This window comes from Pseudorasbora parva, chromosome 17, assembly GCF_024679245.1.
Source record: "Pseudorasbora parva isolate DD20220531a chromosome 17, ASM2467924v1, whole genome shotgun sequence".
Taxonomy (NCBI): Eukaryota; Metazoa; Chordata; class Actinopteri; order Cypriniformes; family Gobionidae; genus Pseudorasbora; species Pseudorasbora parva.
The window spans coordinates 6,419,577-6,435,711 of NC_090188.1; the positions used below are offsets into that span (position 1 = coordinate 6,419,577).

Here is a 16,135-nt window from a genome sequence, read left to right on the forward strand (position 1 = left end):
TTTATTCCCTTTCTGGACATATGTTGTGGTCAGATGGGGGACTGATTAGGGTGTTTGATTGTGTTGGAGAGTTTTTGTATGTGTGAGTGTGTAATTGTCTGATGTTATTTTGAGGACCTCCTCGAAAACGAGATGCTTCATCTCAAGTGGTTATCCTCTAATAAACTGAAACTAAACTGAAACGGAAGACAACCCCATTTCTTCAAATGCATTTCCAAGAAAAACAAAACAAAACATCTCATATTCATAAGAATACAGTAGAATAAAACAGAAGATGAAATACAATGGGATGATGGAAAGCACCTGGTTGCAGCAGCGAGAGCGACTGCCCGGGCCGCTGTGGCCTCCTCCAGCTTCTTGCGTTTCTTTTCCTCTGCTAACAGTTTCTCAGCTGCAGCACGAGCATCTTGTTCTGCCTTTAGACGCTTCTCCAGCTGTCCCACTGTCTGCTTGTCCTTCTGCTTCGCCTGCACAGCGTTATGAAGTCTAAACATACACACAAGAGTTTGCATTAATACAGGTACAGTCCCCTGCCTTCTCTGCATTCTCTTATGGAGCAAACTCAAAAAGGGACGTCTCACTTGTTTTGCAGTAGTTCATTCTCCTGACGCAGCTGCCCGAGTTCAGAGCGTATGCTGCGCTCAGAGCTGCCCAGAGAGCCCAACTGACTGCGCAGATCCTGTTCGGTCTGTCTGCTTGCCTGTAGATCTGCCTTCAGCTTCTTAACATCCTGCTCCAGCCTAATAACCACATACACAGACTTCTAAACATTAAGGGTAATTATAACAGACATGAATCAGAGAAAAGGCCTGCGTTTCAAAACCTACTAGGCTACCTACTAGAGATGAGTCACGATATTTATTTATTTTTATTTGTAGATTATAGGCCTATACAGGCTGTTTAGTTTGCGAGCGGCAGTGTTGTGAGCAGCATCAGCCCATGCCTCAACATGTCAAAAACGCCTTTTTACTGTAGTGGTGATAGTAAACATAAACATTGTGATATAATTAAAGTGTTTTATATCTGTTGACTTTAGGCAAGACAAGTCAAGTGTTGATTTGAGAGGCTAAATTGATCAAATATGTGGTTAACTCACTGTCTGCCGCTGGCCCCTTGCTCAGCACTTTAGAAAACAAAAACTTGAATTTAACAAACAAAAAATGCTCCAAACATTTTTCTAAATTAATTTAATTAAAAAACAAAAACAAATTATAACTACTTGAACATTAAAGACAAAACTGACCTGTTTTAGTGGCTGTAATAGTGTGAATTATTGGAAGGGGGCGAAAAAAAACAACAACAAAAAAAACGCCTGAATACACTGGCTCTCTCTCGGTTGTATCTAAGGTAAATCCAAAACAACACTATCATCATCCTTTACATTATGTAAGGGATAATGTACACCCAGCAGGTTGTTATCGCAGAAAAAACCCAGACAAAGTGATCAGGACAAGGAAAACCTGCCTTGAAATCTTCCATTGTAACCCACGGCTGTTTTAAGCCACAAGATGGTGCCAGCGTTAAGCATAGAAGTAGTACCAGTCAAGATAACTCGTAGTACCTATATGAGCGGTTGTTATATGGAAATAACATACCGCTGGAATGCGCGATTGACCAATCAGAATCAAGTATTTCACAGAGCCGTGAAATAATGAAATAACATTGTAATCAGCTAAAACGCACACGCTGGTTACTTTTCTTTCAAAACAAGCACGGACCCGAGTACGCGTGGCAAACCCCGGTTACGGACTTCTGTCAATGGTCCACAACCTAAAAGGTTTGTGAAACCACAATATTATAATTATATAATATAGTGTAGATGTATTCAAAAATGGACTGGCCTTGCATCCGAATATGCCGACTTTCCTACTATATAGTATAAAAAATAGCACACCAAAAGGAGTAATATGTCCGGATACTCAGATTTTGAAAAACAGAAGGCAGAAAGTACCTGGATGACAGTACCGTTCACATAAAAGTCTTTTTTAACCAAGCAGCTGTTGGTCAATGTAGCAAATTGAATTTGAACCTAGGGGTGTATGATATCACCATTTTTATATATCGTAGCATATATACTGTGCTATAGGGCATTCTCAGTAGCAGTTCTGGCACTTTCATCCCAATATATAATTTATACAGTGAAATCCATGTAGTGTTTTATGTTTTACATTTGTTTATTCCATTTCTTGCTTGAATACAACTGCTAAATACACCTACTGTGAAAAACTAAAGCACTGTTTATTTAATTTGTATATATTGTCCACCCCTTTGGCCTAAATGGTCTGTCATTTGTTTTTCTTTCATATTTTGTTACCTTGTAAGGCTACATTTTTAAAACAGGGAAATTAGTCTGGCTGTGCTACTCAGTCACTTGGAAAACAGTAAAAAAAAGAAAGAAAATTTGATTCTTGACTTTCTTGGTTCTTTTGAATCTTGCTATATCGCCCACCCCTATTTAAACCTCATGCAAAATTTGCATTGGGTTATCTTTTACCCTGAAGTGAAAATCCAGAATGTGTAGAGTCCTATTGAAATGACTAGGGGTGTGACAAGACAGTTACCTCACAAAAGGAGACACGAGATTGGATTTACGAGAACTAGACAAGACTTTTTCACAGTACTTTAAGAAATCTTCAATGACAAATTACATGATCAGAAAAATAATCTGCAGGTGCATTTTAAATATTTTAACATCATCTTGTAAAGACAGTTCTACTTTCAGAGTATAAATTAATATACAGTAAAAGACAATATTCAAGCTCTGTAAAAGGTTTTGCCAGAAAAACTTCTCTCTGGCTTCTCTTCTCCACAAATTGATCATCGAAATAAAAACACTATAAATAAAAAAGAATACAGTTATCTTGTCCTACTATCTCAATATTCAAAGTGCAAATAGAGACCAAGTCTTTCTTAAAGCATGATACAGAGCTAAGATATGGTTACAACTACACAGCCCTGCCTAAGATAGCTTTCATTTTGGGAGATTTTCAAAATGCTGGGTATTGAAATCGTGGTTGAATGCGCACTTAAGTTTACTTTAGTTTTTAATTTCATGATAGCGCACACTCTGTGAATAGGGAGGAGCTAAGCGTTCATTCTACAAGATAAGACATTTGTCAGGCTCTCTGTTATGCAATGAATCCTTCACCGTGGTCTTGTCAGTCATGTCTTCACATGATCAGCGAATTCTGATACCTGCTGCGCACTACATACGACTTTGTAGTTCATGATGTGTAAGCTGGATGGAATTGTTTTCTATAAAAAGCAAAACGACAGCAGACACATAATCTATCCTAACTTCACACTCACAATTCCATCATGCCATTATCGGCAAGACAGCGTTTCACCTCAACGAGAAACCTCGTCTCAATTTAATCTTGCGAGATGAGACCACACCTTAACATAACGGTGGACACAAAAAGAAATTTCCAAATCAGTGTGAACCCAACTAGAAAAGATTTCTTTCTCATTCAATTTTGTATTAACTGAAAGCAGTCTGCCTTGATTTTTTTGGCTAAAGTGTGAAGCCTCATGCGTTCTCTTGACAGCAAACTGTGGGGAAAACATTACAAAACATGACTGTTTGCTAGTGTATCATGCACACAACCCGTTTGACCATGAGAGCCGCCATTTTAACATGAAGTCCCAATTTTGAGACAGATAATGTGTGCGAGGCTAACCTGACGAGCGCCTCGGGTTTGCTCAGCTGATTGTTGGGAATGCAGTTTTCCACAGGGTCTCTGTGTGATGTTGCGTTCTTCCCTCCTCCACACTTCTGTTTTCTGTCCCCCTTACTCGAGGAAGAGGTGGATGATGAAGGCCCGGAGGAAGAAGGCACGCTACCGTTGGCTGTTCCGTGTCCCCGGGGCGAGGAGCTCCCTCCCCCTCCTCCGCTGGCATTTTTGTAATTTTTGTTGGAGTTGGAGGAGGAAGAAGAGGAGGAGGATGAAGAGTGTTCATCTTTCAGCAGGTTCTCAGTGCTGCCCAGCAGATCTGAGCTGCTCAGTCTCTTACTGTTCACGTGGTTCTCCATATACTCCATCTCCTGAGCTTTACTGTCCACTGACGGTAAGATGCTGCTGGTGCTGCTGTGATGGTTGTGGTTGTGTTGCTTTTTGGACTCATTCTTGCCTCGCTCTTTCTCTCTGTATTCCAGCTCTGGTAATGTGTTGGATGAGGGCTTTTTACCGCCCGCCGAGCCGTTCTGTGCCACAACTGGAGAGTCTACATCTTGAATGCCTTTAGATGCTGCTGCTGCTGCTGCTTGAAAGAGTGAGAAAGACTAGTTGATCTCAAACAGAAAAAGCTGTCAGTATAGATACACTCAGCCTCATTTATAGTGACTTATTTTTAATGTCAGGAGTACGTAGTAGGGGTGTAACGGTACACGTATTCGAACCGAACCGTTTCGGTACAGGGCTTTCAGTTCGGTGCACATGAGTACCGAACGGTTCCGAATGTGATCTTTATCAGTTTCCAGTCTGTTTGTTTTAAGCGTGTAACATACTTCAGTCCGATTTTCCACACAAACTTATTAAGTATTCAGTCCATTTTATTATAAAACTCAAATGATAAATTCCGTTTTGACGCTTTTTAATGTGACGTGACTGATCACAGTTGCTATAGGCGTGACAGTTCAAATGGCGGCGCGGCACGAGTGAACATGATCATCTCTTCCTACAGAATAAACGCGAATTAATATCTTTTAAGGTATGTTGAGGATACAATACAACTTACTGAAATGTATATATCGTGTAATCGCTCAATCTGTGTTTCAACCGCGGAAAGACAAAACAGCTTGCAATGTCCCGTAGCATCACATTTACCTCAGAAGTGTCCACAGCTGTTAGTTCACAAGAGAAACAAACTCTTTCGTTAAATATATACACTATATTAGTCTACTTATTCATTATATTCTACTTAACCTGTATGCGATGTCTTGTTTATTTTATGTAGCCTATGTTTAAATAAATCTGTCATGATTTGACAGGCATGTAAATTATGTCAACAACGAATTGGAAAAAAAAAATTATAATTAGATTTAGAGGTTACTGCAAAAACCACCTTATGTGACGCTTATGAGTGTTGATTATTGTATCTAAAAATAAATAACTGGATTGAGGCTAATAGTTGGGCTCTGTTGTTAACCTTTACAATGTAGCCTAAGTAAGGACTCCATATATTTACAACATTATCTTCAAGAAACTTTTAGTTATAATTGAATTAATTTAAGGACAGACACAATTTTTTCAGTAAACCACTTTTAAATAAAAGTACTGAACCGTGACTTTAAAACCGAGGTACGTACCGAACCGTCAGATTTGTGTATCGTTACACCCATTAAAATATAAAAAAACACTGTAATATCATATACAAATTTAGAAACTAGTTAATAGTGAGAATTGGACTAAAGAGAAACTAAAGTGTTACCGCAAATAAAAATTAAACATTCCTTTTAATTTGTAAGGTGTACCGTATAAATTAAAACAGGGACAAAGTGTAAATGATTAATAAATTCATACAAAATCTGCCAAATTGTATGAAATCCCACATTATAAACTTTTTTTTTTTTACTGGATTTCCAGATTTCATCCATGTTTTCTGCACTGCGGAAATCATAGTACTCTACATTGCATACTTACCCTATTGAAGAGAGTTAGTGTGGCCTATTAATAGTTATGTTATAATGCAAGAACCATTAGTAAGAAGGGTATGCAGTTAATAGGGGTCCTCTATTAATGCATCTAAATGCATGCACTCTTTGTGGCCACAGAAAAGATACAGCAATTGTTTTAGCGAAGCACCGGTAATTCCAGTATTTGAAAAATACATATTCATAAAATTTAAACCGGTATAGCAAATTAACCAGTATATCGTCCAGCAGTATCTTGGATGAACTATTTCGTGAAGAGACAAGGTGTAAAGGTGCACAAGATCATCTGTCAGCCCTTACCTTCCTCTGCTTCTCTCTCTTGTCTCTGTATGAGCTGTTGTTCTGGAGGTAGTGCCTGCTGCAGCAGCTGCATGTAAAATTCGTTCTCTTTCTGCACTTCCTTCTGTTTCCGTAGCCGCATCTTATAACTTACATAACTCTTAAAACCAAAGCCCAGCGTTACCACCGGGTACCCAATACTGTGAACACAAAAAGGACATACAATTAGCATGATTGTTGGGGCAAAAGGCATCACAAAAAGATTTAATACAGATTTAAGGAGTGTCACTTGCTATGGTACTTGTTTACAGCATCACTTCAAATGTTGTGGATTATCACTGTATTGCCTGCTATGATTAAATATCCTTTTTATGTTCATTTAGTGCACACCGACTGTACCAAACAGCTAAACAAAAGAAAACGTGATGGGTTTGGGTTCAATGGTATTTAGTCTTCTGATTAATGACGGACCGAATTGAATATTTTACAGAAAGTTACGTTTTTAGTTAGCCAAGAAACAAAAACGATACAAAAGTTTCAGCAAGTAGCCTAGTTTAATTGTGTGTGCTTTTCATGGTGTTGTGTTCAAAGGTTATAAATCAGTCATAGGAAAGTTCTTCTACAACGAGCCGCCTCTTTGCATTTCAACTGAATACATTTTTAGGGCTGTGTATTGCAAAGAATCTGGCGATACAATACGTATCACGATACAGGGGTTACGATACGATATATTTTAATATATTGCGATATTGTCAGAGAGGCAATATATTATGATAATTCTTTTTTGTGTTTTTTTTATAATTTAAAAGAATAAAGAATACAATCATATGCCTAAAACTAGGGCTGGACGATATGGCCAAAATTTATATCACGATATATTTCTTAATTTTGGTCGATACGATATAATTTCGATATCGATATGAACTATATAAAAGCTTTAGAAAAACTACCAAGAACTGCCACAAAGGATTTCTGTACCTACAAACTTCTGACAAATTAATTTGCCAAGTCTATGAAACCTCCTCCTATAAAACTATATAATATTTTAGAAATAAAAACGGTACAAATAAATTAATGTTCACCTTTTATTTGTATTTAGCCTTTATACGAACAAGAAATGTGAAATCACCATCAAATAAACAAGACTCACTTCGCAGACGCAGTTTATTGAGCATTTTCTTTTAAGTTTTAAATTTCAGTGAAGAACGATTCATAGCGCTATATTCTCCTTTTATGCAAAACTATACCTTTATCTACTGATGCACAAAAAAATAAATAAAATAAGACTCAATTCAGTGGCCTATTTGTGCTCTGTTTGAGATGAGTGCACGCTGCTTTTTGCAAGGCTTTAAACACGAGCAAATGATACATTTTCGTGAAGCCATGTCTGACCGTCTTTCACAAGCTTTGAAAGGTGATTTAAACGAGAATGAACGCATTGGTGTTAATACATGACATTGTGTGCAAATGTGGAAAGTATTAAAACAAATGTGCCACTTGCCTCTTACATAAATAGTCTACATGGATTATTTGTAACGCTTGGCATCGTATTGTTAGACATTAGATTGATGCATCTATGTCGATGTATTGTTACACCCCTAGTCGGCACCTCTCCGGCACAAGTTTAATATCAGCCCCATTCGCACGGGATTCGTATTATCTGGGGACCTCTGGTGATTTGTAATAATTGCAGAGAATGTCTGTGATCTTAATCCCGTGCGAATCGGCCATGTCTGTAATTTGTAAAGTAAAAATTCCCCCGCAAATTAGCCTACCTACCATATTTCGCCGAACACCGAGGTCCTGTGATAACATTAGTCCCGTGCGAATCGACATCTCTGTGATTTGGCCAGGATTAGGCGGATTGTATATACTTTTTGCAAGCTTTTTTTCTCCCTGTGAGCGTTTCTATCTTTATCTTTCACGAAGAATAAAGTCTGCATTCATAATGCGCACTGTTCAGTCACGTGCAGCCGCGCCCACACGGATTATACTTTCACTTTAGAATGAGTATCAATTTGAGAGTAATCTGATTGAATGGTGTGTTTAATATTAACATCAATACTGTTCTGAATGAAAAACATAACAGAACAGTATAGTACAATGACAATTTTGTTTAAATGGGCGCTTTTACATTTAGTTTTGAAACTGAATCTTCCGCCGTAGGCTATATTGTCAGCTTCCTACTCGTGATCAATGAAATCTGATTCCTGGCGCTGGTCTGAGCTCAGTTCATGGCGTCTGTTCGCTAACTGAACGAAATTATATTTATTTATTAGGCTACTGTAAAATAATCAAAACGATATCGATGCCTGTTTATGATTTCATACAGCTATCTATAACGAACATCATATCCGGGAGAAGTCAGTAAATTCGAGTAAAATCACAGGCTTTGCTTATCCCATGCGAATGCGCCACGCAAAACTCAGATGTGGGGGAGTCATTTCTAAATCACAGAGGTCCCTAGATAATACTAATCCCATGCGAATAGTGCTTTAGATAGCCGAACCACTTCCACGCCACTAAAGAAAGTTAGTCTTTCTTCTCTTATCAACTATTTATTTCTCCTTACTTGTGGAAGCTCGTTCAGTCACATTTGTGTTGCGGTCAGGGAAACTCTCTTTGTAGCTAAAACGTGCCGCGTTGGATCTATCAGCCTACTACTGCTGAGCACTGGCTGCGTGTCCGTGGTGTAGGCCTACGTCATCACGCAAGAAGCCAATCGTGTTCTGCTCTTTCTGATGGCATGCGCCCTGAACGTCAGTCATATCGAAATATCGGAAATGTGTTTAAAAATCATATCACCGTTATTGAAAAAAAATATATCGCGATATATATTGATATTGAATTATTGTCCAGCCCTACCTAAAACACGAGACAAAGTATTTTATTTAATTAATACAGTATAATTTATATCACTAATCACTATTTTGTGCAATCTAAGTAAAGGGAAATGTAAAGTGACTGCATGATTCTTTATGTGTAAATGTTTTAAAGATTCACAGTATAGCAGTGGCTATTTAACAACAGGAAGTGCAGTCCATTTCATGACTGAATGACTGTTTGTTTTATATTTAATACAGTAAAGCTGTTTTCTATAAAGCAGTCTATTGTCTAAAGTGCTATTTCAAGTTACTGAACGTTACTGAACGTTTAACGTTACTGAACTGCAGAGCTGGTGCATCCATATCCACATCGCTATGATCTTTCATTCTGCTGTCACCGCTGTGAGTTTCGGTGTGTTTATTTTGTTACTGAGAGGAAAACGTGCAGTACATTCTATCGAAACACTTCTCAGCAGCGCGGGTGACGTCAGGATGTTAAGCGAGCTCTCAGTTTCAATGTGTTTCCCGAGTATTAGATTTTAACTTGGCCTATTTTGCAAACAAAATGATTCTTGTCGATTTCCTTAGTGGCTTCTTTATAGCTGAAGCCAAAATGAGTCCACACTTCAGCTCTGTATACTGCAGGAGCAGAATAATGCTATCGTCTTGAGAGCTGGGTTTGCTAATGCAAATACTAGCGATGCACACACTTTTACCTTGCGCTTCTCTGGCTCCGCTCAGTTATACGTTCTGAGATAACACTGCCATCTAGCGGTTGGGTGTTATACAGTCTGTGCTTTAAACCGAACACAAAGCCACGAATCTTGGATGTAAATAAATAAATAAATAACTATCGATACAGTGCTTTTGAGAATCGATACAGTATCGCCAAACATAATATCGCGATATTCACCTGTATCTATATTTTCTTACACCCCTATACATTTTACATATTAGCATTCGAACATCATTTTTGATCACGGTGAAGTGCATCTACACTGCTGACATCTTAACCTATTCTAGCTTATCCACATTGTTTTTAAGAAATAGAGGCGGACGCAATAAAAATTCTCAGAGAGCCATGGTCAATGATTTTAGCCCTCTAAAACAATTTTGGCCTAATATTTTCAGTTGCGTCACTATTTCTGATCAAGACAAACACGTTGTCCCTGGACAACTATAGATGTAAATTCAGTTCTCAGAATGTCTGCTCTATTGCTCTTTCAGCAGCAGTCAAACAGATCACATACTGCATGATCACTTAAGGCCATTACATATTCCTCAAGAACAGAGAAAAAAAGTTCTCGCTGCCAGGGCTGTGAGAACAAAATTACTACAGCCCTGGTTTGGGAGTTCTCGCAGCTTGTTCTTAAAACATGCAGAAATATAAAGTGGGCGGGGCCTCTGAGGACTCTGCTTTTCTCGTGAAGTATGGAATGTCCTGGCCAGAACGAACTTTGTTCTTGCCACATCGAGAAAATGAACAAATTTCTTTGTTCTTGCAGAGTATGTACCAAGCTTTACAGTAATAAAAACATGACTAACACTTTCTGAAATGATTTTGAGAACACCGGATATATCAAGCAGAAACTGGCTCACAATCCAGGGCTCGACATTAAGCATGTTAATGTGCTTGTCCTTCGGACAAATAAATCTTTCAGTAAAAAATGTGCTTCTCCAAAAACTTTTAATTTTTATATAATTTTTTTGTTTTGTAAATCGGACTTATTCTGAAACCATATTCTCACCAGTTTTTTAATCAGCTTTGGCATATTTAAATCTGCATATTTATGATATTTTTATATTTTATAAAGGGCATTTTCCCCCCTAATCTTATTAAACATAGGCTATGCTTCAAGTTAAGTATATTCTTAAATTTGATTACATTAGAATAATACACCGTATATGCCGTTACCAATCAAATTAAATAATATACACTGAAAAATTACAACTGCATTAAATAATGTTATAGGATATGTATTTTTGAATAAACAAATAAGAAATGTTGGAAAGAATGTTTAAACATGAAACTAATCCACTGGTAGGTTGCAGCAGGTAAATCTTAATGAATGAGTTGATTCATCCAAACGATTTATTCAAACGGCTGAATTATTCAAGAATGAGGCGTTTACGAACAGGTCGTTGAATCTTTGATTCAACCGATTCATTCAAACACTGAATCATTGAGTAACATGCTGTTGCTGTGAGTTGCGTTATGGTTCTGCTGTGAGCTTTGTTTGGAACTATTTTCGCTGCCGAATTAGAACCAAAACATTCAATATTGCATCTAAAATGTAAGTGACTTATAATACATTTTATGGAACTGTCATAGGTAGGCATTTGCCGATATAAATTTTTCATGTTGCGATTAATTGCTGAAGTTTTATCACAATGTACGATATTGAAATAAGTTGCAAAAAAGTGTTGCCATAGCATAACAGCTTTAAGAACTATTTTTGTAATAACAAAAATAACTGAATGTTTAAATACAATAATGCACCAAAAATATATACAGCTCTGGAAAAAAAAGAGACCACTCATTGAGAAATCAAAGTTAAGTGGTCTCTTGATTTTTTTCAGAGCTGTAAAAGTACAATTTTCCAGCTATAAAGAACAACAGGTAGGCTAACAAATTACAATAAGATCTCATTATTTAATGCATTACCTAAGATTGAGCAATAGCTACATTTGGTACAGAAAGTAATAATGTTTTTGGTAATGTTGGTTAAGAAATACTGATTATTGTTAGTTTTATCTTTGGTCCATTAAAAAAGTTTTGATTTTAATTGTAATGTTATGAAACAGTAACTTAGAAATTAACATTACTTAGAATGATTCATTCTTTATAAGTATTTTTCATTGTCAGTTTGGTAATATTGAATTAACATGTTAACTAATGAAGTCCTATGTCTCAAAGTTTTACTGAACAATAACAAATAATTAGAACAGTTCTAATCATTAGGGCATGTTGTAGTCCAGATTAAAACATAAAAATGTTTAAGTTTGAAAATAAATAGCCTATTAAGTCTTTAAGTATTAAGGCTTTGGTGCTGTGATGAACAACATTGAGATTACAAAAAACGAATGGCTGTTTTAAAAACTACACGTGTTTTTTTTTGTTTGTGGGGTTTCCGGGGTAATCGCTGCATTCTGCAGTTCATCAGCGCCCTCTGCTGTCACTGAGCGGCACTTCACCAGCGCCTCTCCTTCACTCGTTCATGTGCTTCTCATATTACATCTAGACACTTCCCTTTGACGCAGAATAACGGTGTTGAGCATTTATATGGTGGATGGGCAAAGTTCTTGAGTGCATTATAAAAAAATTATAAATTGTTAATAAATTATTATTAACGATATTTTAAAGTGCCCACGACAACAATATTGTGCATATTCATTATCGTGATAAATCGCATTATCGGCACATGTTTAGTCATAGGAAATCAGTGTCATTTTCAGTCGTGATGGTATTCAGGTAAACAGCACTCTTGTGTTATGTTGTTTAACTGTATTATATGTTATAAATATAAAAACTTAACATGTTTACCACAGTTTCTCTGTGTGAGCGGCGTACATTTGTTTTGATTTTTCCTCGAGAGGCTGCGTGAGTATCAACAGCGCACACTTGTTATCATCGGTTCATTACTTTTATTCACTATCGATCGCTTGTCTTTTTATTCAGCTTGTCTGATAGGCAAGTAAAATTCACTTTCACTTATCCCTTAAAAAAATCTACATTTCCCGGACAAGCGTTAATGTCGAGCCCTGCAATCATCCCAGCCTTTGATTTGGCAGCACAAGTGGGGTTTGGGATAATGACGTACCAGTGCGCTGCAAACGGACGACACAAGTCCACGTGGAAGTGTTTCAAATCTTTAAATCTGATAGCTGCCTCAATATAAACAAAAAGTATCCAGAGCGACACAGTGGGGAGGCAGACCCCTCGTTCTGTAGAGAGACAACAGAAGTGAATGGTTAATTCAACCTGTGCTTATAACACTTCAGCTGACAACAGTGTGTTGAGTGTAATAATAACAACATGAACAGCACAAATTAATCTAAACACACCCCCAACAATTGGTGAATCTGAGTGAGTCATTTCAAGCAAATTCTTTTGTTGATACCAAGCTCCAGAGCTGCTCAGTCACACTGGCAGAAATAACCAAGCTTACAGCTGCAAGGTCACGGTATGTGTGTGTGTGTGTGTATGTTATAAACAGTGAATAAACCATGCTATGACTCGCAACAGAATGAGAATGATCCTCTCATGGGGTTCGCCAATAGATGTATGTGTAAGTTGGGTGTCCAAACTGAAGTAGGAACAAAAACTACAAAAACATGAAAAATATGTTTTAACCCATCTTTACAAAGAGGATTAGAAAACCAAGAGATGGATGTGTCTACAACAAACCAGACTGACATTGTGGACACGTTGGCTTGAGGTTGTATATGGAAATGTCAAAACAGTCATGAATGTTCATTAACCACAGACCAATCAGCAAGTAACCAGTAAGCTTGATGTTAAACGTCAGAAACACTTAAAAGACATTGATGGCAGGGTGAACATGCGATATAAACAGGTGTGCAGCTCTTACCTGTGTGCCAGACGTACTGTACCCACACATACGTGCTGGCTGCAAAGAACAGCCACTGCACTGGGATGAACAGCAGACATATAATATCTGATGTGAATGCCACACACACAAAAAACACTGAGAAAGCCTGAAACACACAAAGAGATGCATCAGATCATCACATGTACAATTGGCATGACGTCATTTTACACTCCTCTTTCGGCATTTGGGTGGACAGTATTTTCAGTTTTTCAGTGTCCTGCTGTGTGAGACATGCAAAACATCATATAAACAACAGCAACTCTAAAGAGCATTTATAAGTATTATGCAGTTTTTTAATGAATATTTAAGAAATAATAGAGAGTCTTCTTGTTATGATACAGAATATCCACGAGTGTTACTAGCATCTCATTTCACAGGTAATTTGTTTCTGTATTTATTCTATATAAAATTGCAGATACAATGTAAAGTATTTGCTCTGGCTTTGGTTTTAAATAATTTTGTTCCAATGTTTTATGCTGCTTGTTGTCATCTGTTGACGTTGTACAAGCAGAATGTAGCGGTTGGTCTGTGTTGTATTTGTCCCGCCCCTCCTCCAGTTTGATTGGATGGCTGGGTGAAAAGTAACAGTGATGTCACTCAATGTTTTTACTCAAAGTTGAGCATTCTTCAACTTTCGGCGACCAGTACAAAAAACTTGAAAATACTTGAGTGTGAAATACTTGTTCAGCGCCTCGCTGGGCTTCCATTGACAACAATTTGATACGCCAGCCGTGTAAAAAAATGCTTTGGTGGACACGCAGCCTTTTAAAGTGATGTATTGAAGAATTACTACAATAGCGACAACTGACCTTCTGTAAACATGACCAAATCTCTTCATCTAATGGGTCCTGCACACTGTGCGATTTTTCAAAATCCTTTGCGAATGTCCCTTGTCAGACTGTATGAACATGATCCCTGATGTAAGCCATGTCACACTGTAAGATCTCAGTTGGCATTAATGTCAGACTGCACGATAGTTAAGGCGCGCTAAAAACGGGCGCGCGCAAGAAAACTCAAGAGTTTTATATCATCAATGAATGACGCGTTGGGTGACAGCGAGCTGCATTACACGCGGGACTGAAATGCTGGCTACAAAGAAATTTCTAGCTCTCGTTTTGGTCATGGTTTGTCTTGAAAAACGGAGATATTTGACTGTTGTCGTAGGAGAAGTCACACTGCAGGATTCTGTGCCAAATCTTCTGACACTGCCAGAATTTCCTCTGAGGTAAAATTAGATCGCAGCGCTCATTAATCGGCTGCCGGTGAACATGTCAAACTAACGACCAAAGACGTCAGATTTTAGCCTAGGATCTGAGGAATCTTTTAGGATTTGCTACATTTTTCTCAGACGGCAAACTGTGGGCAAAATCGCAGTGTCCACCTGGCTTAAGATAAACCGGAGTAAAAACTGTAGCTTAGGTCCATCAGAAATTAAACCCAAGATTATTGATAAGATCAAACCAACAAAAAGATACATTCTTTATTTTTTAATTTGTATTATCTTTATTTTTACAATATGTATAAAGTAATTGATTTACAATTCTATCATCAATTGTGTTTTAGTTTTTTTCTCTGCCTGCTTTGGAGCTTATTAGCAGTATAATTCCCCATGCAATTTCTTTGTACAGAAGCTCAGATTTTTTGTTGGGGCGACATGAGGGTGAGTAATTGATTCCTTCATTTATTTAGTCCAATTATCTGGATGAAAAGCTTTTCTCTCTCTCACACACACACACACACACACATACACTCACCAGGCCCTGGTATCTGAAGGAGTCGTAAACACTGCGAATGAAAAGCCAGAAAGGCCAGAGGTACTCGAAGCGAAACTCCAACACAAAGTCTGCCAGCAACACCAGCGCCCAGACCACTAGAAACTTCAGGTACAGGAACGTACTGAAAGAGAGAGAGAGTCCAAGAGATATTATTACACAAACACTTAATCATCCATCCATCCATCTCAAGATTTCAACCCTAGATCTCTTTGAACAGACCCCACATGTGGCCTTGAGCCAGCGAACATTTAGAGGAACGTACGAGCAACTCCATCATGAGCTCCAGCAGTAAATCCAACCCAATGAACCGTGGGTAGGTGGGGGAGGACATAATCGCTGTTTGGCTTTCTTTCTCCAATGTAGCGTGTAGTGAATGAAGTGGATTATTTTTAATGTAGGGATGAGAAGCCTAAAACCATCTCCAGATGTTTTTAGCAATGCAGATAAGGTGTTAAACACGTCAGAAACATGAAATATTCTCCATATACCGGTAATTTAAAATTAAGCAACTTACATTTTATTTGCGCTTTTAAAGACGGTTTCATTAAATAAATTTTGTGACCATTCCTTGCCTTACAAACATCGGAGAGTTAAGACTAGTAATAATAATAAATAATCATTTGGACTTGAATTGCATTTTTTCACATATAAGATACAGCTTAAATTGCTGCAAGGTGTATACAAATGTTTTAAAAATAACAGCATGAAAAACAATAATGGTAAAACCTTCAAATCAACAATTATAGCAACAACAATAAATCATCTAGATATTTGAATAGAGCCTCCAGACCTGTTAGTGTTGGTAGGTTTAATTCATTTCCATGAAATTCATCATAAAATAATTTAGTAAAAGGCACACACCTCCAAAAAATAATTTCCCTTTTTGTAGGAAAAATAGTTTAACATTGCAGCTCTTCTCTCTAAAATGATTATGATTCATCTAAAACCATCTACATATTTCTCCTCTGCTCATACAGGTATTGAATGCGC

The 16,135-nt window shown here is 37.6% G+C and overlaps 1 protein-coding gene across 2 annotated transcripts in view; it reads right to left on the reverse strand.

Annotated features, from left to right (window-relative positions):
* Positions 1-16,135, reverse strand: part of maco1b (macoilin 1b) — a 30,293-nt gene that overhangs the window by 8,043 nt on the left and 6,115 nt on the right. The window contains exons 2-8 of one of the 2 annotated variants that reach the window (XM_067421922.1): positions 15,125-15,266; positions 13,350-13,476; positions 12,579-12,702; positions 5,954-6,132; positions 3,681-4,260; positions 582-740; positions 304-486 (exon numbers count right to left, since the gene is read on the reverse strand). In XM_067421922.1, coding sequence (XP_067278023.1) covers positions 304-486; positions 582-740; positions 3,681-4,260; positions 5,954-6,132; positions 12,579-12,702; positions 13,350-13,476; positions 15,125-15,266 — 1,494 coding nt within the window. The remainder of the gene's footprint in view (positions 1-303; positions 487-581; positions 741-3,680; positions 4,261-5,953; positions 6,133-12,578; positions 12,703-13,349; positions 13,477-15,124; positions 15,267-16,135) is intronic. The other variant, XM_067421923.1, reaches the window with a different exon arrangement.